The following is a 24,175-nucleotide window of genomic DNA, read 5'->3' on the forward strand; positions in this document are numbered from 1 at the left end:
TGAAAATCGACTTTTATTTGGATGCAAAAACTCACAACTTAAAGCAATACTGCAGTAGCAGAGGAGAGGAGTAGGTTGTTTGCTGGTTGGTTCGAGTATGTCTGATATTTTCCCAGTGAGCAGAACTGGTCGAAAACTGTCTTTACATCCTATTTTCAACCAAAAGGACACCTTTCAACATATTTTCATCCCCCAAAAATGTGTTTGTAATATATTTTCAACCAAAAATATGTATTTTCAGCATCTTTTCAACCCAAAAGATGTAATTTCAACATCTTCATCCAAAGAGACATATTTTCCACGTCTATTCAACCGATTTTGCTCACTGGATTGGCTATTTCAATTTGACCTTTCTTCTTTTACATCACGGGAATGAGACCCGGTCAGCACAGAAAACAACCACTCAAAGTGTAGCTGTTGGATCAATTGCAATAAGTGTTATCAAGAAAGGATTTCACAGTTTAATTTCCAGCTTCTCCAAGTTTCAGCTATTTTCCATCTTCAAAACTCAACATTTTGTCAGTTTCAAAGCAGAGGATGAAATACTAGTGCTGACTTCTTGAGATGCCTTTCAAACCAAAACAAGGAGATTGTCTCCTGGTGATGTTCGCTGTAATTGACCAGTTGTATTCAATCAAGATGAAAGTTGTCCGAGATTTCTTACATACGACTCTTAATCATTGTTTTAGCTGCCATACACGTAGCTCATATTATTTCTCATGTTGTTGTAAAGCCAGTCTGGCCAAGAGTCACAGGCCCCAATTCAATCAGTTACACACCAGAGAAACCACACTGTAGGTCAGAATAGTAAGTATCGGAGGTGTTAACCACATCTAAACCCTGGCTGCGAGCTGTTCGTCTCATGGACATTGGCATGGAAGAGAAACCACACTCCACAAATGTCCTAGCTACAGCGTGAACATTTAGAGTGAAACCCCAGTGTGATTTTCCTTATGTCATTAAATTGAATATGGGGAATGTTTAAGGACTCTGTGAAAACAAGATAAAATCTTGGACACGTAAAGCAAAGCATATTAAAGCAAAGCCTAGAGGCATCAAAGTAATACTGTAGACAAAACATAATCAGTGTTTGTTGTTGTTGTAAGGTAACTTAGTTAGTTGTCACATTTTTTTTTTTTTTTATCTGTCAAATCTTGCAATATAAACCAATGGTTTGACCACAGTATGAGCTACATTCCATTGTGGTGTAAATGGTAATATACACAAGGCATCTACTCGAAAGGATTGTATCAAAATGTTCTAAAAATATCTCTGGTTGGTTTCACAAAAGCAAACTGTATCAAAAGCATTGCAACATAATAGGAGAACGCTTACACAACGGAAAGCTGGACAACCAATCACTTCGCTTTGATTGTGGACTTACGAGAGTCCCATACAGCACATGCAATCCATTTAAGTCAACACAGTCAAAACACGATACAGAAAATAACATTTACAGCTGAACATCAGAGACACAACCATAGTTGGTCTATTGTGCTTCATACGGATTAGGCTTGGCCTATCTATACAACAATCATGGGCAGCTAACGTCACGCATGTGTTTAGGCTACTGTTGAGAGAAGATGTGTCACCATCCCAACACCACTGACGGAGCACTGATGGGAAGGGTTAGGGGGGGGTCAGGTTTTCCCAGCATGCATCCTTTGTGAGAGGGGAAATAACAACTAAGAAAGAAAGCAAAACCATCAAATAGAGTTAAGATAAACTCCAGTTTGAAGTGTTGTTTCTTCTCGCAACCTTTACATTTGTCCTTTTCTGCTCCTATCTGATTTACTCCTATCCTGGTCCCAGACCTGTTTGTGCTTTTTCTGACTCCATTGTTATGATAAAGGCATGACAATACCATACGAGGTTGTCACCGAGCCGATGCAGACTGGCACCCAGGCTATGTTACACCTTTAAAAAAAAGAACAGGGGCAAGTTTTGCTACTCCTCTATCTCTGGATTCTTCCACTATGTGACGGTCCTAACAGCTCATGTGTGAACCTAGGAGATGAGACATGCACACACCCCCTCAGTCTCGGTGGTCACATGATGCCTCTGTGTGAGGTCATGATGATGACGGACTGACTGCACATACACATGACACTGTAATACTGTAGGGACTGCACACAATGCCTAGTTACCTAATGGTTACATTCCTCTATGGTACATGGCTCAGTCAATGGTAATGAGCACGGAGCACCGTGCAACCTGAAGATGAGGTGACTGCACCAGGAGTTTGAAAGGCCTGCTGTACTGTTTTAACGTAAAGAGACCCAGTGAGCATGTCTTTTCATCCTGCTCACAGGGGATAGTTTGGTATGATTACGTTTCAGACGAACATGTGACCCCTCACTGTGTTTAACATCACTGTTTGGCTGGACATTTTCTGATCTGGAGGAATCTGAACAATCCAGGGTTAACTGGCACTTGATAGGGTGCACAGGATCAGATATCCTGGGTAGACCTCTGGCAAGTGTGAAAACAAATGTTTGAGTTAGAAGTGACAGAACGTTTCATCATCACTCCTTTTAGAGCATCGTCCGCAAAGCAAATCAGTAAAATAGTTTTAATTCATAGCAGTTGTTTTATTTCAAATCATTTCTGGCAGCATAATGAAACCTCAGCAGTTTCCGTCTTGCCTTATAAGCAAAGTTCTCAAATCAAGATTGGGGTTTTCGTATGTGGGCCTCTGAAATGGAAGGGGGCAGGATGTTGTTGTGTCTGTGCGTTAAAGGGTGACATTAAAATGGAGGTACAGGTGTCGTGCTCTACTCCTCTGCAGTGTGGGACAGCTGCTTCTCGTACAGGCTGAGGACGTGGTGCACAAACTGGTACTGCTCACCCGTCTGGATCATCCCGCCTCTGTCGCACACACACACACACACACACACACACACACACACACACACACACACACACACACACACACACACACACACACACACACACACACACACACACACACACACACACACACACACACACACACACACACACACACACACACACACACACACACACGTCAGGAAGGAGACAAAGACAGACAGGTGTAAAGAAAGACAGACGGTAGACTGACCTGTCGAGGCGGAGCTGGCAGGTAGTCCTCAGTATGTCGACCACACCCTCACTCCTCAGCTGTTTACACAGGATGGAGGTGGCGATGAAACAACCTGTCCGACCTATCCCAGCACTGGGAGGAGGAGGATGAAGAGGAAGAAGAGGGTGATGATGAAGAGGAGGAGGATGAAGAGGAGGAGAATGAAGAGGGAACCATTAATGTATTAGCCCTGACCAACCACGATTTTAGAGTCTCTAGGGGCACAGACCTTCCAATGCTGCCCTCTTCTGTCTCTAGGGGCACAGACCTTCCAATGCTGCCACACCTTTTCTATCTCTAGGGGCACAGATCTTCCAATGCTGCCACATGTCTTCTATCTCTAGGGGCACAGACCTTCCAATGCTGCCACATATCTTCAGTCTCTAGGGGCACAGACCTTCCAATGCTACCACACATCTTCAGTCTCTAGGGGCACAGACCTTCCAATGCTACCACACATCTTCTATCTCTAGGGGCACAGACCTTCCAATGCTACCACACATCTTCAGTCTCTAGGGGCACAGACCTTCCAATGCTGCCACACATCTTCTATCTCTAGGGGCACAGACCTTCCAATGCTGCCACATGTCTTCTATCTCTAGGGGCACAGACCTTCCAATGCTGCCACATATCTTCAGTCTCTAGGGGCACAGACCTTCCAATGCTACCACACATCTTCAGTCTCTAGGGGCACAGACCTTCCAATGCTGCCACATATCTTCTATCTCTAGGGGCACAGACCTTCCAATGCTACCACACATCTTCTATCTCTAGGGGCACAGACCTTCCAATGCTGCCACATGTCTTCTATCTCTAGGGGCACAGACCTTCCAATGCTACCACACATCTTCAGTCTCTAGGGGCACAGACCTTCCAATGCTACCACACATCTTCAGTCTCTAGGGGCACAGACCTTCCAATGCTGCCACACATCTTCTATCTCTAGGGGCACAGACCTTCCAATGCTGCCACACATCTTCTATCTCTAGGGGCACAGACCTTCCAATGCTACCACACATCTTCAGTCTCTAGGGGCACAGACCTTCCAATGCTACCACACATCTTCAGTATCTAGGGGCACAGACCTTCCAATGCTGCCACATATCTTCTATCTCTAGGGGCACAGACCTTCCAATAGTGCCACATGTCTTCTATCTCTAGGGGCACAGACCTTCCAATAGTGCCACATATCTTCTATCTCTAGGGGCACAGACCTTCCAATAGTGCCACATATCTTCTATCTCTAGGGGCACAGACCTTCCAATAGTGCCACATATCTTCTATCTCTAGGGGCACAGACCTTCCAATGCTGCCACATATCTTCTATCTCTAGGGGCACAGACCTTCCAATAGTGCCACATGTCTTCTATCTCTAGGGGCACAGACCTTCCAATAGTGCCACATATATTCTATCTCTAGGGGCACAGACCTTCCAATAGTGCCACATATCTTCTATCTCTAGGGGCACAGACCTTCCAATGCTGCCACATATCTTCTATCTCTAGGGGCACAGACCTTCCAATACTGACACACTTTTTCTATCTCTAGGGGCACAGACCTTCCAATGCTGCCACATGTCTTCTATCTCTAGGGGCACAGACCTTCCAAAAAATCCACTGAGACATCCCCTCTACTGACGGTAATAGGTGTGGGTATAATGTCTGTGTTTCCAACCCCACCTGCAGTGGACGATGACAGGGCCGCTGGTGAGCAGAGCTTCCTCTCTTGCCTGCTCCACTTCCTGTACCAGCTCCAGGAGGGGCGGGGCTTTGTCTGGGGTCTTCTGGTCAGGCCAGGAGGTGTACCAGTACTGCCTGAGGCTGCGCTCCTCTCCATTACACTGTCTCACACACACACAAATACATTAAACACATGGTTTCCAGGTGTTTAATGCCATTACATTTGCATCGTAAAGGCCAATTTTATGAGCCGTTCTCCCCTCAGCAGCCTCCTGTGATGTCCTTGGCATTGGTGTATAGATGCATACTGTAGTATTAGTCTTACCTTCAGACTGAAGACCCTCAGGCTGTAGTCGTCCTCCTGGGTTACCGTGACAACCGTGATCAGGATGCCCTCATGGGACACAGAGTCCTCAGGCCAGTACTCTGCACATTTCTGTAAGGGGCAACAGAGAGCCAGAGTTCACATGGGCATTTACCTCTGGTCTACCTCTTTCTCCCTCCCTCCCTCCCACTCACCCTCCCACTCACCCTCCCTCCCTCCCACTCACTCACCCTCCCTCCCTCCCTCCCTCCCTCCCTCCCTCCCTCCCTCCCTACCTCATTCTTCTCCTCTAGGTTAGTGATCATAACGATTATAGGACAGCGTTCCTGCCACACCATCCTCCAGAAATCTCCCACCGTGTTGACTGTAGGACCTTGGGTAGCGATGTACGCCCGCTCCTCACCCCCGTAACCCTGTGGACAGCAACACTGTAGTTCTAGTGACAGCAACACAGTAGTTCTAGTGACAGCAACACAGTAGTTCTAGTGACAGCAACACAGTAGTTCTAGTGACAGCAACACTGTAGTTCTAGTGACAGCAACACTGTAGTTCTAGTGACAGCAACACAGTAGTTCTAGTGACAGCAACACTGTAGTTCTAGTGACAGCAACACTGTAGTTCTAGTGACAGCAACACAGTAGTTCTAGTGACAGCAACACAGTAGTTCTAATGACAGCAACACTGTAGTTCTAGTGACAGCAACACTGTAGTTCTAGTGACAGCAACACAGTAGTTCTAGTGACAGCAACACAGTAGTTCTAGTGACAGCAACACAGTAGTTCTAGTGACAGCAACACAGTAGTTCTAATGACAGCAACACTGTAGTTATAGTGACAGCAACACAGTAGTTCTAATGACAGCAACACAGTAGTTCTAGTGACAGCAACACAGTTTTTCTAGTGACAGCAACACAGTTTTTCTAGTGACAGCAACACAGTAGTTCTAGTGACAGCAACACAGTAGTTCTAGTGACAGCAACACAGTAGTTCTAGTGACAGCAACACCGTTTTTCTAGTGACAACAACACAGTAGTTCTAGTGACAGCAACACAGTAGTTCTAGTGACAGCAACACAGTAGTTCTCGCAGGACCATGGATGAAAAACTTGCACACAAGGCCCAAGCTTACAAGCCGCTGGGCCCTAATCGTCCACTTATGTGGCTTATTGGCTGGGACGGCACTGCTTGTACATGAATTAGTTGAGATGGAGCAGTAGGCAGACAGACACCTACCTGTAGGTAGTTAGAGAGAGACCTACCTGTATGTTGTTAGACAGAGACCTACCTGTATGTAGTTAGACAGAGACCTACCTGTATGTTGTTAGACAGAGACCTACATGTATGTTGTTAGACAGAGACCTACCTGTATGGTGTTAGACAGAGACCTACCTGTAGGTAGTTAGAGAGAGAGACCTACCTGTAGGTAGTTAGACAGAGACCTACCTGTAGGTAGTTAGAGAGAGACCTACCTGTATGTTGATAGACAGAGACATACCTGTATGGTGTTAGACAGAGACCTACCTGTATGGTGTTAGACAGAGACCTACCTGTAGGTAGTTAGAGAGAGACCTACCTGTATGGTGTTAGACAGAGACCTACCTGTATGGTGTTAGACAGAGACCTACCTGTATGGTGTTAGACAGAGACCTACCTGTAGGTAGTTAGAGAGAGACCTACCTGTATGGTGTTAGACAGAGACCTACCTGTAGGTAGTTAGACAGAGACCTACCTGTAGGTAGTTAGACAGAGACCTACCTGTATGGTGTTAGACAGAGACCCACCTGTATGTTGTTAGACAGAGACCTACCTGTAGGTAGTTAGACAGAGACCTACCTGTAGGTAGTTAGACAGAGACCTACCTGTATGGTGTTAGACAGAGACCCACCTGTATGTTGTTAGACAGAGACCTACCTGTATGGTGTTAGACAGAAACCTACCTGTAGGTAGTTAGACAGAGACCTACCTGTATGTTGTTAGACAGAGACCTACCTGTATGTTGTTAGACAGAGACCTACCTGTAGGTAGTTAGACAGAGACCTACCTGTAGGTAGTTAGACAGAGACCTACCTGTAGGTAGTTAGACAGAGACCTACCTGTATGGTGTTAGACAGAGACCTACCTGTATGTTGTTAGACAGAAACCTACCTGTATGTTGTTAGACAGAGACCTACCTGTAGGTAGTTAGCATTGATGTAGGTCCTGAGGAATTCATCTTCATCTGCTGTCTGGAGGATCACTCTACTGTGTGTGTCTGGAAAACACAGGACCATATCACAAGACCCAGACAACTGTGTGTGTGTGTGTGTGTGTGTGTGTGTGTGTGTGTGTGTGTGTGTGTGTGTGTGTGTGTGTGTGTGTGTGTGTGTGTGTGTGTGTGTGTGTGTGTGTGTGTGTGTGTGTGTGTGTGTGTGTGTGTGTGTGTGTGTGTGTGTGTCTGCTTTTATTCAGTGAGCGTTTCGAAATGACTGCTGTTGGGAGTGTGTCCACTCACTGGGCAGGATGGTCTTGTAGCGGTTCTTCCTCACCAGCCCTGGGTAGTTGTACTCCTTTGGGTCCACAAAGTTCATGGGAGTTTCCTGGAAACAGAACAATGGATCTACAGTAGCTTAATGATGTGTGGTTGTGTCCAGGAAATGGTGTCCCTGGTGCATGATTGTGTGTGCTCATCTTGGTTTGTGTCTATTGCACACACAGTTTAGACCAGGGTTGCCCAAAGTCGGGGCTCGCAAAGGGGGTCCCAGGAATGAGTTTGGGAAACTTTGGTTGACACTAATAGTGAGTGTGTACATCTACCTTAGAGAATGTGTGATTGTGTAGACCTACCTCTGTCTTAGAGAGAGTGTGTGTGTGATTGTGAGTGTATATCTCAGCCTAAAGGTGTAATGCATCCTCTATAGAGCTGAGAATGCTAATGCATTTCACTGTGTCAACATCTCATACACTGTTTACAGTAGCCTCTGGATGTTGAGAGCTCCTTGGTGGGTTTGTGTGTTACTCACATAGAACTCTGCCTGTAGGGCTTGGTCGTCCATAGCGCGTGTGTGTAGCTGGGCAGGGCTGAGTGCGTTTGTTCCCTCTCTCAGGTACTCCTTGGCAGTCTGGTCTCTGGGGGGAGAGCTGGGCACCGTAGCCATAGGGCTCCGTACAGCCAGGAGAACACATGTCCAGGGTCAGGGACACGTTGGAGCCCCTCCTAACACACACACACACACCCATAGGATGGCACAGACGCATATACTGTAATCCCCAAGGTATTTTTAACTCAAATAATTCTAGTAAATTCAACACATTATTTCTTCAAATGTTTATGTTGTACTGACTTAAAACTAAATGAGAAGTCAGATCAACACATTTAAAAAAGTTAGGATAACGAATGAACTTTTTTCCCAGCATGCTCTACTGCAGAGTAGATGTTTTTATAATATTTTTTACATATGTGTTTTTGCATGTACATTGAGTGATTCATTTATCATTTTTATGCTACACAAAGATAAATAACATATTTTTCTAAATGAATCCAATCATTTTTTGCACCCATTGCAGAAATAGTTGTTCCAGTTTTAAAAGGTTAGCTAGTCTGTTTACTCCATTTTCAACTCTGTCTGTTATAATGAATGCAGTTTCAGGTTAATATAATTCGGTTGGCTATTCTACATTTTGCTGGAACCCAATAAGAGTTACATGTCACTTTGCTGGTCAACATAATGTGACTTGCAGGTATGGTTGGGAAATTATTGTAAATTTCCCTGGCTTTCCACAAATCCTGGTTGGAAGGTTCCTGGAAATCCTTCAACCAGGATTTTTAGGAAATTTGGGAAAATTACTGGAATTTTATTAGGCCTCAAAATAAGTCCTCATGGGATATGTAATGTCATTAAGTTTCATGATAAGATTTGCCGAGCAACTCACTTGGTGAAGGCCACAGGACCGAAAATGAATGAGTTCACTAATACTGCTTTCACATATGATTTACGGTATTTTGCCTGTAACAAAGTGTGGCTAATGTTTTTATGTCGCCTTTACAAACAGGCCCATTTCTACCCTATGCTGGCCTGCATATGCCTTTTAAACCTCCCGTGTACATGTCTGCATGCCGGTGACGAGTGGTAGTAGTGGTGTGCAGATGTAGGTGGGTGTCTATTTTAATAAATCCATTGAATATATACCATTAAAAATAAACCCATTATTAATTCGTTCAGGCAGGCCCTGAGAAATATTATCACACTAAGAACATGTATTTTTAAAAGTATAGGATAGCAAATTTTGAGTTTAATTATGTAACATCCACACTGTAAAACCGAACGAGTTCTGGCTACTCAAACATTTTGAGTAAACTGATTAAGAAACGTAAATAGCTGAAGTGAGCTGTACTACTTTCATATGAGTAATACAAATGCAATTTTTTTTGAGTAAGGTATACTTAAATTGAATGACTTCTCAATTAGTTTTGAGTTAGTACCACATAGACATTTTAAGTAATAACGACTTTTCATTGACATTGAGCATTTCAGTAAAACAATGCCTTGGGGTTTACAGCGCAAATTAATGATATCAATAGTTCATTATTTTGTTCATTAAAACAGACAAGACATACCGACCCCAATCACAGTCGACACACATATTGTATAGTAAGAATATAATGGAATATAACAGAATAAAATACTAATCATATTTTTCCCTTACAAGTGGTGACAGTCACCCATGGAACCGCTGTCATCAAAAAAGTCCTTGCTTTTTTGATCCACATTTCATCTCTTTCATACCCTCACTCCACTTTGTTGGGGAGCAAGTGTAGGGTCTTACATTGAGAGTGTCTTCATCATGATACCGATAGAAAATAATAGCAATCCTATTTTCAAAAGCATGCGAGTCTCGTGTTCATATTTTACAACCTGGCGATCCAGCAAAATAATAGACCTACACTTGATTTAGGCTACATTATTGCATGTTAAATGTTTCGGATCAGTGATAGAGGAGCAAATGAATAGATGAGCTATACATCCTACACTTATTTGCCCAGCCAGAAAATAATTAACCAATAGCCTACACAGACAGAGATTCAGTGAAACAATTGAGACAAGTCATACTTTTGGTTGGGAATAGGTCTAGGATACTAAGCGCTGCTAGTGAAGAGAACAATATTAAACTACATAACATGCTGGCAAAATGTTCTAATAAATTAGCCAATTAGACAAGATGATCATGATCAGCACTCACCTCAATTGAGCTAACATTTCCCCAGCCTAACCAATATCAAAAGCAGATTCAGTGGAAACAAAAATGTCACATTGATTGATTTTAATCAAGAGTAGACCCCATCCCACGCTTATCTCGAAGCAGCGCGAAAGCACTGTCCCGCTGAAAAGGGTGCGGAAATGATCATCTCGTTGACCACAAGCGGGAAGGCTTTTGCTTCAAATGTATTACAACGATTAGATCACTTTGGGAGTTTCAGTAAGAAACTATTTCATACAATCCTTCAATTGAATTCGTCTACTTTAGTCCATTATTTTCGTCATTCAGTGATATTTATTCCCACAGTAAGTCTTTCTGGATCCACCCAGTTGTGGTTGAGGAAACAGTGCATGTCTCGCAAAGTTTACAACTGCCAAGAGGAAAAATAGATGCATACCCATACAGGGTTCTTCTGTTTGTCCCCATAGGGGAATCCTTTTCCGTGCTGGCTTTGCAGAGGGTTTATGTAGGGTTCTTCAAAGAACCCACTGTATATGGTTCTAGACACAACCCTCTATGAAGGGTTCTACCAGGAACCATTTTATCATCTAAAAGTTATTCCTAGAACCCTCTATGAACGGTTACATCAGCCTTATTATCCTTTCAAATTTAATTATTTATGACAATACATTACATACACTGAGTATACAAAACATTATTTCCATGACATAGACTGACCAGGTGAATCCAGGTGAAAGCTATGATCCCTTATTAATGTGTAAGTCGCTCTGGATGAGAGCGTCTGCTAAATGACTTAAATGTAATGTAAATGTAATGTCACCTGTTAAATCCACTGTGTAGACAGGTTAAATAATGATTTTTAAGCCTTGAGACAGTTGAGACATGGATTGTGTATGTGTGCCATTCAGAGCGTGAATGGGCAAGACAATATTTCAGTGCCTTTGAATGGGGTATGGTAGGACGTGCCAGGCGAACCGGTTTGTGTCAAGAACTGCAACACTGCAGGGTCTTGCATGCTTAACAGTTTCCCGTGTATCAAGAACGGTCCACCACCCAATGGACATTCAGGCAACTTGACACAACTGTGGGAATCATTGGAGTCAACATGGGCCAGTATTCCTGTGGAACCCTTTCAACACCTTGTAGAGTCCATGCCCCGACATATGTAGATTGTTCTGAGGGCGAAAGGGGGGGCAACCCAATATTAGGAAGGTTTTCTTAATGTTTTGTACACTCGGTGTATATCATAAGGCCTTTCTTTGAGGGCCTAGTTATACCCTAACTCAGTGATGTTCAGAATCTCCTGGTTTACAGGCCACATCAAGCCTGCAAATAGCATTATGCTGGCTTGCAAAGTGATATTGAATTCCTATTGCAATCCAGCCAGAGTTAGGATATATCCAACAAGTGGAATTGTTAATCTGATCGTATCAGTTCTTGGTAGAACCCTTTCCCTCCACACATAACCCCTTTGGAACCCTTCTTTCTAACACTGTAGCAACCATCAACAGTTTAAGACAGAGCCATATATATGGTGTGTCAATGCCGCCTCAGCATTACGGCTACGTTTCATACTAAACCATAGGCAGAACTTTACGGAAATTATTACTAGGTCATTAGGCAGAAAAACACGTTTTGGCTTTGATACCAGCAATATCTTTGAGATATAAAGAAAAGGTGGAAAAAAGTTGGTGGTGAAGTGTTTAAAAAAGCCTTTTTAAACACTACATGTTTGCATGTCTTGCTGTTCAGGAAAATCCTCAGCAACAAAAGAGTGTTCTGGGTTTGGCGCTCCCCTCGAGTTCGTGCAGTGGGGGAGATCTTCCTGGGCTTTTCTCAGCCTTGTCTCAGGGTACAGTACGTTGGTGGTTGAAGATATCCCCACTAATAGTGTGGGGGCTGTGCTTTGGCAAAGTGGGTGGGGTTATATCCTGCTTGGTTGCCCCGTCCGGGGGTATCGTCGGACGGGGCCACAGTGTCTCCCGAACCCTCCTGTCTCAGCTTCCAGTATTTATGCTGTAATAGTTTGTGTTGGGGGGCTAGGGTCAGTCTGTTATATCTGGAGTATTTCTCCTGTCTTATCCGGTGTCCTTTGTGAATTTAAGTCTAATTCTCTCTCTCTACCTCTCCCTCCCCTCCAAGAGAACCTGAGTCCTGGGACCATGCCTCAGGAATACCTGGCCTGATGACTCCTCGCTGTCCCCAGTCCACTTGGTTGTGCTGCTGCTCCAGTTTCAACTGTTCTGCCTGCGGCTATGGAAGCCTGACCTATTCACCGGACATGCTACCTTGTCCCGGACCTGCTGTTTTCGACTCTCTCTCCCTCTACCGCACCTGCTGTCTCTAACTATGAATGCTCGGCTATGAAAAGCCAACTGACATTTACTCCTGAGGTGCTGACCTGTTGCACCCTCTACAACCACTTTGACTAGTATTATTATTTGACCCTACTGGTCGTCTGTGAACGTTTGAACATCTTGGCCATGTACTGCTATAATCTCAACCCGGCACAGACAGAAGAGGACTAGCCATGTCACGTTCATCGTAAGGAGGAGACCAAAGAGCAGCGTGATACGAATACATACTCTTTAATAAAAGAAGAAACAATAAACAAACGTGACGCTATATAAACCGAGTGCAGGCAACACATAGACAATAACCCACAAAATACCCAAGGAATATAGCTACCTAAATATGGTCCCCAATCAGAAACAACGATAAACAGCTGCCTCTGATTGAGAACCAACCTAGGCAACCATAGACATAAAAACACCTAGACTAGGGACAGCCCCATAAACATACAAAAACACATATATCACCCTCGTCACACCCTGACCTAACCAAAATAATAATGAAAACAAAGAATACTAAGGTCAGGGCGTGACAAGCCATCCGTCAGAGCCTGGTTCCTCTCTAGGTTTCTTCCTAGGTTCCTTTTTCCTATGTTCCTGAGTTTTTCCTAGCCACCGTCCTTCTACACCTGCATTGCTTGCTGTTTGGGGTTTTAGGCTGGGTTTCTGTATAGCACTTTGTGACATCGGCTGATGTAAAAATGGCTTTATAAATACATTTGATTGATCATATTAAAATCCTACATCTGTACAATTCACTTGAAAAGGCAAGGCACACTGGGAAATTATATTGGAGTGGTGGCTTAGTGGGTGAGTTACTCAAAATGTTCAAGCTGACAACTCAACTCTGGACCCCCTGCAGGGTCACAGTGACAATCGATTTGAGTAATGACCACAGAATCACTTTAAGTAACTGTTTTTTCCCCTGTTTTTTTCCTCACCTTTATGTAACCAGGTAGGCAAGTTGAGAACAAGTTCTCATTTACAATTGTGACCTGGCCAAGATAAAGCAAAGCAGTTCGACACATAGAACAACAGAGTTACACATTGAGACAAACAAACAGTCAATAATACAGTAGAAACAAGTCTATATACGATGTGAGCAAATGAGGTGAGAAGGGAGGTAAAGGAAAAAAAAGGCCATGGTGGCAAAGTAAATACAATATAGCAAAGAAAACACTGGAATGGTAGATTTGCAGTGGAAGAATGTGCAAAGTAGACATAAAAATAATGGGGTGCAAAGGAGCAAAATAAATAAAATCAAATAAATACAGTAGGGAAAGAGGTAGTTGTTTGAGCTAAATTATAGGTGGGCTATGTACAGGTGCAGTAATCTGTGAGCTGCTCTGACAGCTGGTGCTTAAAGCTAGTGAGGGAGATAAGTGTTTCCAGTTTCAGAGATTTTTGTAGTCATTGGCAGCAAAGAACTGAAAGGTTAGGCGGCCAAAGAAAGAATTGGTTTTGGGGGTGACCAGAGAGAAATACCTGCTGGAGGTGGGAGATGCTATGGTGACCAGTGAGCTGAGATAAAGGGGGACTTTACCTAGCAGGGTCTTGGAGATGACATGGAGCCAGTGCGTTTGGCGACGAGTATGAAGAGAGGGCCAGCCAACGAGAGCGTACAGGTCGTACAGATATATGAACATTAGGGTTTACAGTGTACAAGAAAAATGTATTGCAATTGTGCACACACACACATACCCCCCCGGAGACCACCTCTCCACCTCCATCCTCCCACTGACCTCTCTTGCAGGCCCACAGGTGTAACAGAGAGGGTGGTGATGTCCCCCTCCGTCCTGGTGTCCAGACCCAGGTCAAAGACAGGTGTCTGGGGTTCAGCTTCTAGGTCCATCAGGTCCTCCTGGGCATCTGTCCACTCTGACAGGGTGAAGGAAGGCTGGCGACTCACTGACTGACGTCTGTCCCCGTGGTTAGTCACCACCGTCGTGGGCCACCACGCTTCACCGTACCCCAACTTACACACAATGCGGTAGATCTGGAGACACAATATCAAAATGCACATTTCATGGAAATGATAAGAGCCGTCTCGAGGTCACAGTAGACATTGTCTTATGTGCAAAATATGTTGAAAATGTACTGCAAAGATTTGAAGAGAGAAGAGAGCAACAGTGCCTGGACTTTGAAATAATTCTCTACAAGTCCCTGCCTGTGTAGGATAAGTGAAAGGCAGAACCACCTGCAGCACCTGCCTCCTCTCTGTCCCACACCCACATGCCAGGACTGAGAGATACAAGAGATCCCCTTACTTCTGACATCGTATTACTGAGACTGAGTCTTCCCATCTAGATTGTGTGTAATTGTTTTCTTTCTTGATGCTAGCCATACAGTATTTACAACTGCCACATGGATATTATAGCACTTGAAAAGCCGTTGGAAATACGTATTTGTGGTTTCAAGACATCTGTTTGGTTAAAACGATTTTGGAAAGAATTTGTCAAATTCTCCTCATTGGGAGGTCAGATCATGTGAGAGCCGTGCAGCGTTCATCAGGGTGTGAGAGATGCCTACCATGAAGATAATGACAGCCATGCCGATGCCTTCGGTGGCGTGGAGAAGCCAGTAGTTCTTGGTCTTCTCCATCTCCACCAACACGCACACAGACTGTTTAACACACACACAGAGAGAGAGAGAGAAAAAGTGGAACACAGCAGTATCAACATCAGCATCAGACAAGCTGGCTCATGTCATCAGCCAGACGAAAATGACATCAACACAATAAGCAGCGTGTCACAAGCCAGACAAACATCACAGAGCAATACACCAAGCAACAGAGGTCGCAATAAATCGCAACAATGTAAAGTACAGCTTGAGTCTTTATCAAACGTTGCTCTGCCACCACCTTAAAGTCCTGTGTTGTGTTACAATTTCAGTGTACCGGCATGTTCAGGTACTCACGTCCACTCCAAACACAGGGTTGAATGATAGAAGGACACCCAGGTAGAAGTCTAAAAGCTGCAAGGCTTTGTAGAAGGCTGGGAACAACTCGTTACCATCCACCATAAAGAAGACCCAATAACCCTGAGAGCAGAGAATGAGAGGAGAGGAGGGGAGGAGAAGAGGAGGGGAGGAGGAGAGGAGAGGAGAGGAGGAGAAGAGGAGAGGAGAGGAGAAGAGGGAGGCGAGGAAGAGGAGAGGGAGGGGAGGAGAAGGCGAGGAGAGAGGAGAGGGAGGAGGAGAGGAGAGAGGAGGAGAGGAAGAGGAGAGGAGAGAGGAAGAGGAGAGGAGAGGAGAGGAGAGGAGAGGAGAAGAGGGGAGGAGAGGAAGAGGAGAAGAAGAGGGGAGGAGAAGAGGAGAGGAAGAGGAGAGGAAGAGGAGAAGAGGAGGGGAGGAGAGGAGAAGGGGATAGAAAAGGAGGAGTCATTTTGTAGTAATAAATCATAAAACAGACAATATCCGGACAGTATCCTACAAAAAGGACAGAATATTTTCTTGTTCATTCAGTTTCCAAAAAAGCCAGGACATTTTCTATGAGAAGGAAAGCTTCAATTGAAATAAATGCAGATAAAACCAGTAAATATAGGCAATGCAGACTTTGTTTTTTTTGTATCTGACAAGAACAGTTAGTTTCACAGCTAGTTCTATTCCACCTGTGGTCACTCCTACTTGCATTCATGAAAACTCTTAGTTTCTACAACATCCTTGGCCTTAGTGCTGACCCACCGTGATTTGGGAAATGGTGCAGAGCACGGCACACCAGTGCATCCCCATGATGACTATGTAAAACGTGTCCCTCCACAGTATCTCTGGGTCCTTTGGGGGGCTGTTCCCCCGTCCTGGGTTTGCATCAGGGCTTGGGGGGCCATCCCCTGGTTGAGAGAATTTGTTGTCTGTCGTTGGGAGGTCGTCCAGCCACATGGGGTCTTCATCTGGCTTTAGGAAGATGGAGTCCTCCGTCTGGGAACGGGTCGAGCTGCTCAGACGTCTGTTCATGATCCCCCTGAGGCAATACAGTCATATGATGGGTGCCATGATCTGCACAAATGCAAATGAGCACCCTCAGCCAAACCTCCAAACAGACATTGAGCCTGTTGCAGCTCAATCGTGTGGTGTGTGTGTTGTGTCTATCCTGCTGGCCTATTCAGTTGAGTAGCTGCACTGCTTGGAGTGGCTCTCCTCCCCTGATCCTCTTGTCACATTAAAATAGTCTATATATGTGTGTGTGTGGTGTGTGTGTGTGTGTGTGTGTGTGTGTGTGTGTGTGTGTGTGTGTGTGTGTGTGTGTGTGTGTGTGTGTGTGTGTGTGTGTGTGTGTGTGTGTGTGTGTGTGTGTGTGTGTGTGTGTGTGTGTGTGTGTGTGTGTGTGTGTGTGCGTGCGTGTGTGTGTGTGTGTGTGTGTGTGTGTGTGTGTGTGTGTGTGTGTGTGTGTGTGTGTGTGTGTGTGTGTGTGTGTGTGTGTGTGTGTGTGTGTGTGTGTGTGTGTGTGTGGGGTGTGTGTGTGTGTTTGTGGTGTGTGTTTGTGTGTGTGTGCGTGATGTGTGTCGAGGGAGGGATGAGTTAGGGGGTGTGTTTACAGCTCCGACTGTCTCCATGGCAACATAGTGTTTCTCATCCGTCCCTGGCATAATCATCCACTGACAACACGCACATTATTCAGAGTCCTCTTCTGTCCCACTCCTGACACATCAGTAAGGGTGCTGCTTCCATTTGCCTGATTGCTGACGCGTTTGTCTGTGTGTGTTTGTCCGTCTCTCTGTGTGTGTGTGTGTGTGTTTGTGTGTGTGTGTGCTTCTCTCTGTGTGTGTGTGTGTGTGTGTTGTCTGTGTCTGTGTCTGTGTCTGTGTCTGTGTCTGTGTCTGTGTGTGTGTGTGTGTGTGTGTGTGTGTGTGTGTGTGTGTGTGTGTGTGTGTGTGTGTGTGTGTGTGTGTGTGTGTGTGTGTGTGTGTGTGTGTGTGTGTGTGTGTGTGTGTCCACTTTGTAAGTCGCTCTGGATAAGAGCGTCTGCTAAATGACTTAAATGTAATGTAAATGTGTGTGTGTGTGTGTGTGTGTGTGTGTGTGTGTGTGTGTGTGTGTGTGTGTTGTGTGTGTGTGTGTGTGTGTGTGTGTGTGTGTGTGTGTGTGTGTGTGTGTGTGTGTGTGTGTGTGTGTGTGTGTGTGTCTGTGTCTGTGTCTGTGTTTGTGTGTGTGTGTGTGTGTGTGTGTGTGTGTGTGTGTGTGTGTGTGTGTGTGTGTGTTCTGTGTGTGTGTGTGTGTGTGTGTGTGTGTGCTTCTCTGTGTGTGTGTGTGTGTGTGTGTGTGTGTGTGTGTGTGTGTGTGTGTGTGTGTGTGTGTGTGTGTGTGTGTGTGTGTGTGTGTGTGTGTGTGTGTGTGTGTGTGTGTGTGTGTCTGTGTCTGTGTCTGTGTCTGTGTGTGTGCTTCTCTCTGTGTGTGTGTGTCTGTCAGACTCTAACTGGAGGTCTATGTTACAATAGAATTACACATGACATATAACTCTCTTAGAGTGTGGCACAGCCTGTTCTCGTATTCAAAACAAGATTTCTCATCGAATCTAACATTTTCTCACAAAATGTACAGGCAACTACTACATTAATGCTTGTTAATGTCACAATCCAGGTAGACTTGCAGACTTGCAGTTCTATCCTATATCACTTCTGATGCTTGTAGACACTAATTCACCCATTCTGTTATTATAATATATTGTCATTTTGTTGTTGTAGTTGCTCCTTTGCACCCCAGTATCTCTACAACATTCATCTTCTGCACACCTATCACTCCAGTGTTACTTACTAAATTGTAATTACTTCGCCACTACGGCCTATATATTGTCTTACCTCCCTAATCGTACCTCATTCACACTGTATATAGATGTTTTTCTATGGTGTTACAGACTATGTTTGTTTATGCCATGTTTAACTCTGTGTTGTTGTTTGTGTCGCACTGCTTTGCTTTATCTTGGCCAGGTCGCAGTTGTAAATGAGAACTTGTTCTCAACTGGCCCACCTGGTTAAATAAAGGTGAAATAATAAAATAAATAATAAAAAATAATAATACATTCTCTTTACAGCTGGACATCCTTGACTTTTCGGTCGTCACCAGTTACCACAGCTACAAACGTATAAGCACCACCTATTTCTACAATTTATCTTCTGAAAATCAGATTATAAATAGAACCTTAACCTTAACCACATACCTAACATTAAAATAAGCCTAGGAACAGTGGGTTAACTGCCTGTTCAGGGGCAGAGCGACAGATTTGTACCTTGTCAGCTCGGGGGTTTGAATTTGCAACCTTCCGGTTACTCGTCCAACTCTCTAACCACTAGGCTACCCTGCCGTTTTCATACATTTTTAAGATAATTGACAAGTCTGTCTTTGTGGCTGTGGTAATTAGTGGAATCTTTCCTTTCAGCTGTTTAATTGAATAATCACACTGCTCATCTAGCCAATGAGGAAGTCTGAGAAGGTCAGGTGACTTACCTATGAAAGGTCTACTGGAATGAAGTCAGATCACATGATCAGGTCAAATCCTGTATCCCGTGGCAACCACCAGTTGTCGGCCATGTTGTGTGATAGAATCAGTCCTGGAAAAGAGAAGAAGAATAACAGAATTATGAAATCAGTCCAGAAGAAAATGAGTTTTTAAACTCAGATAAGCTGTGAATGAATCCAATCCAATAACCATTCAAATAAATCACAAGCAGTAAAATAAAGTGGTCCTTCTGAAGAGATTAGTAAACCAGTGTAGTCCAGTGATATACCGGATTATTCTCACCAGTCCCCAACTGGGATGTGATGAGAGGAGGATGGAGTTGGAAGGTAAACAAGTAAACTATCAATCAATCTCCCTCTCAGCTAACCTCCACCCTCCTCTCGCTCTCTCTCTCTCTCTCTCTCTCTCTCTCTCTCTCTCTCTCTCTCTCTCTCTCTCTCTCTCTCCCTCTCTCTCTTTATTTCTCTCTCTCTGGAAATCCACACCAACCAGACACGGACCCAGTCAGTCAGTCAGTCAATCAGTCAATCAGACAAAAACATTGAAATGACATCAGGCACAATGAAACAGTCAGACCGACCCAGTCAAACAGTCAGACCGACCCAGTCCAATCTGCCGGCTACACAAGCATCAGTTTCGCTGTCTCTCTTTCCATCTCTACCACACTGTCTCTTTGCCTCTGTCTGTCTCTCTCCATCCCTCGTTCTCCCCCCCGCTCTATCCCCCTGCCCCCTCCTCTTTCTCTCCCACCTCACTCTCTCCCCCTCGTTCTCTCTCCTCCACTTTCTCTCTCCTCCTCTTTCTCTCTCCTCCTCTTTCTCTCTCCTCCTCTTCTCTCTCCTCCTCTTTCTCTCTCCTCCTCTTTCTCTCTCCTCCTCATTCTCTCTCCTCTTTCTCTCTCCTCTTTCTCTCTCCTCCTCTTTCTCTCTCCTCCTCGTTCTCTCTCCTCTTTCTCTCTCCTCCTCGTTCTCTCTCCTCCTCTTTCTCTCTCCTCCTCGTTCTCTCTCCTCCTCTTTCTCTCTCCTCTTTCTCTCTCCTCCTCGTTCTCTCTCCTCCTCTTTCTCTCTCCTCCTCTTTCTCTCTCCTCCTCGTTCTCTCTCCTCCTCTTTCTCTCTCCTCCTCTTTCTCTCTCCTCCTCGTTCTCTCTCCTCCTCTTTCTCTCTCCCTCTCTTTTTTTCCCTCTCTTTATTTCCTCTCCTTCTTTACTGGAATGGGTGACCTCAGCAGAATATGAGACCACACATAGTGTGTGTGTGTGTGTGTGTGTGTGTGTGTGTGTGTGTGTGTGTGTGTGTGTGTGTGTGTGTGTGTGTGTGTGTGTGTGTGTGTGTGTGTGTGTGTGTGTGTGTGTGTGTGTGTGTGTGTGTGTGTGTGTGTGTGTGTGCGAGTGAGCGGATGTTGAACAGAGGGGTGCTGCTTTGAGTATTTTTCTCTCTCCGCTCGCTGCAAAGGTGGGTTTGAAGTGATGACGCCAGTCAGGCTGGCTAGTAACCATGGCAACACACACACACTCTCCTCAAACAGGCTGCAGCATTGAGAGTGTTTTGTATCAAAAGCGATGGTTTAAGTTCACTGAGGTCCTTCATCTCATTGTATGTATGGCTGAGTGGATGGACAGATGAGTGGATGGATTTATGGATTGATGGATTTATGGATGGATTTGTGGATTGATGGATTTATGGATGAAATGATAAAGCAGCACAATTTTGCGTGAATGTTGCTTAAAGCACTGACGCTGTAAAGCTTGCATTTCAGTTACCATGGTAACGATGAGCATATCACGCACAAACAAACACACACACACACACACACACACGTATCAGAGCGAGGTGTACAGTATACCGCTGAGACAATGATATGTATACATTCTATGAAGTATGTACACATTCTATATGCTCACATTCTATAGCGAGTGGTCGCATCGGCACTTCGCTCCCGCGGGTAGTATAACTTTTTCATTACATTTCATTACATTTCATTATATTTCATTATAGCACAACGGTTTGATTTGTCTAATCTTAGCAATTTCTTCTCAGCTAGCTACATAGCCGTCTTTGTATCAAAGATAATTGCGTAATTATCGTATTTTGCCGTCCTAACGTAGTCTTCACTAGCCAGCTAGCTAACATCCACTGATTAGCTGCACTGGAGAAACTATTACACTCAACTGAACGACTTGATTAGTGTAGTGTTAGCTAGCTACATAGCTGTCTTTGCTGTCTTCGTATCTTCGTATCCAAGATAATTGTGTTGTTTAGGTTTAGAGTGTGTAGTCTTAGAGTGATTATCTTAATTTACCGAGGTTAGCTAGCCAGCTATTTGTCGTCCTTAACGTAGGAGACTCTGCTAGCTAGCCAACGCTAGCCAACGTCTTCTGAATAGAACTCAACAACCCGGTCGCATTCACAGGTAGTATCACATTTTCACTTCATTTCATTACAGTACAACGGTTTGATTTGTTTGATCGTAGCTAGCTACATAGCTAGCTACATAGCCGTCTTTGTATCAAAGATAATTGTGTAGTCTAGAGCGATTTTCTAGGTTCGCTAGCCAGCTATTGTCGTTCTTTTAACGCAACGTAACGTAAACAACACTGCTAGCTAGCCAGCTAGCCCCCGAATAGCAACACTGCAGAAACTATTACACTCAACGGAACGACTTGATTAGTGTAGTGTCAACAACGCACCCACTGCCAGCTAGCCTACTTCAGCAGTACTGTATCATTTTAATCATTTTAGTCAATAAGATTCTTGCTACGTAGCTTAACTTTCTGAACATTCGAGACATGTAGTCCACTTGTCATTCCAATCTCCTTTGCATTAGCGTAGCCTCTTCTGTAGCCTGTCAACTATGTGTCTGTTTATCCCTGTTCTCTCCTCTCTGCACAGACCATACAAACGCTCCACACCGCGTGGCCGCGGCCACCCTACTCTGGTGGTCCCAGCGCGCACGACCCACGTGGAGTTCCAGGTCTCCGGTAGCCTCTGGAACTGCCAATCTGCGGTCAACAAGGCAGAGTTCATCTCAGCCTATGCCTCCTCCAGTCCCTCGACTTCTTGGCACTGACGGAAACATGGATCACCACAGACAACACTGCTACTCCTACTGCTCTCTCTTCGTCCGCCCACGTGTTCTCGCACACCCCGAGAGCTTCTGGTCAGCGGGGTGGTGGCACCGGGATCCTCATCTCTCCCAAGTGGTCATTCTCTCTTTCTCCCCTTACCCATCTGTCTATCGCCTCCTTTGAATTCCATGCTGTCACAGTTACCAGCCCTTTCAAGCTTAACATCCTTATCATTTATCGCCCTCCAGGTTCCCTCGGAGAGTTCATCAATGAGCTTGATGCCTTGATAAGCTCCTTTCCTGAGGACGGCTCACCTCTCACAGTTCTGGGCGACTTTAACCTCCCCACGTCTACCTTTGACTCTTTCCTCTCTGCCTCCTTCTTTCCACTCCTCTCCTCTTTTGACCTCACCCTCTCACCTTCCCCCTACTCACAAGGCAGGCAATACGCCGACCTCATCTTTACTAGATGCTGTTCTTCCACTAACCTCATTGCAACTCCCCTCCAAGTCTCCGACCACTACCTTGTATCCTTTTCCCTCTCGCTCTCATCCAACACCTCCCACACTGCCCCTACTCGGATGGTATCGCGCCGTCCCAACCTTCGCTCTCTCTCCCCGCTACTCTCTCCTCTTCCATCCTATCATCTCTTCCCTCCGCTCAAACCTTCTCCAACCTATCTCCTGATTCTGCCTCCTCAACCCTCCTCTCCTCCCTCTCTGCATCCTTTGACTCTCTATGTCCCCTATCCTCCAGGCCGGCTCGGTCCTCCCCTCCCGCTCCGTGGCTCGATGACTCATTGCGAGCTCACAGAACAGGGCTCCGGGCAGCCGAGCGGAAATGGAGGAAAACTCACCTCCCTGCGGACCTGGCATCCTTTCACTCCCTCCTCTCTACATTTTCCTCCTCTGTCTCTGCTGCTAAAGCCACTTTCTACCACGCTAAATTCCAAGCATCTGCCTCTAACCCTAGGAAGCTCTTTGCCACCTTCTCCTCCCTCCTGAATCCTCCTCCCCCTCCCCCTCCTCCCTCTCTGCAGATGACTTCGTCAACCATTTTGAAAAGAAGGTCGACGACATCCGATCCTCGTTTGCTAAGTCAAACGACACCGCTGGTTCTGCTCACACTGCCCTACCCTGTGCTCTGACCTCTTTCTCCCTCTCTCTCCAGATGAAATCTCGCATCTTGTGACGGCCGGCCGCCCAACAACCTGCCCGCTTGACCCTATCCCCTCCTCTCTTCTCCAGACCATTTCCGGAGACCTTCTCCCTTACCTCACCTCGCTCATCAACTCATCCCTGACCGCTGGCTACGTCCCTTCCGTCTTCAAGAGAGCGAGAGTTGCACCCCTTCTGAAAAAACCTACACTCGATCCCTCCGATGTCAACAATTACAGACCAGTATCCCTTCTTTCTTTTCTCTCCAAAACGCTTGAACGTGCCGTCCTTGGCCAGCTCTCCCGCTATCTCTCTCTGAATGACCTTCTTGATCCAAATCAGTCAGGTTTCAAGACTAGTCATTCAACTGAGACTGCTCTCCTCTGTATCACGGAGGCGCTCCGCACTGCTAAAGCTAACTCTCTCTCCTCTGATCTCATCCTTCTAGATCTATCGGCTGCCTTCGATACTGTGAACCATCAGATCCTCCTCTCCACCCTCTCCGAGTTGGGCATCTCCGGCGCGGCCCACGCTTGGATTGCGTCCTACCTGACAGGTCGGTCCTACCAGGTGGCGTGGCGAGAATCTGTCTCCTCACCACGCGCTCTCACCACTGGTGTCCCCCAGGGCTCTGTTCTTGGCCCTCACCCAAGTCACTTGGCTCTGTCATAACCTCACATGGTCTCTCCTATCATTGCTATGCAGACGACACACAATTAATCTTCTCCTTTCCCCCTTCTGATGACCAGGTGGCGAATCGCATCTCTGCATGTCTGGCAGACATATCAGTGTGGATGACGGATCACCACCTCAAGCTGAACCTCGGCAAGACGGAGCTGCTCTTCCTCCCGG

General features: G+C 45.4%; 1 protein-coding gene across 1 annotated transcript; it reads right to left on the reverse strand.

The window, feature by feature from the left end:
* Positions 1–4: 4 nt before the first annotated feature.
* Positions 5–19,547, reverse strand: LOC124037575 (tyrosine-protein phosphatase non-receptor type 5-like). Its single transcript, XM_046352411.1, is given in 15 exon segments — positions 5–2,868; positions 3,083–3,196; positions 4,783–4,943; positions 5,108–5,218; positions 5,383–5,520; positions 7,277–7,356; positions 7,597–7,681; positions 8,105–8,215; positions 8,217–8,298; positions 14,395–14,648; positions 15,182–15,274; positions 15,569–15,691; positions 16,334–16,645; positions 19,091–19,194; positions 19,386–19,547. Coding segments are annotated over 13 exon segments (1,716 nt in total). The 5' UTR covers positions 16,604–16,645; positions 19,091–19,194; positions 19,386–19,547; the 3' UTR covers positions 5–2,774.
* Between the last annotated feature and the right edge of the window lie 4,628 nt (positions 19,548–24,175).

The sequence above is a fragment of the Oncorhynchus gorbuscha genome, linkage group LG06, assembly GCF_021184085.1.
Source record: "Oncorhynchus gorbuscha isolate QuinsamMale2020 ecotype Even-year linkage group LG06, OgorEven_v1.0, whole genome shotgun sequence".
NCBI lineage: Eukaryota > Metazoa > Chordata > Actinopteri > Salmoniformes > Salmonidae > Oncorhynchus > Oncorhynchus gorbuscha.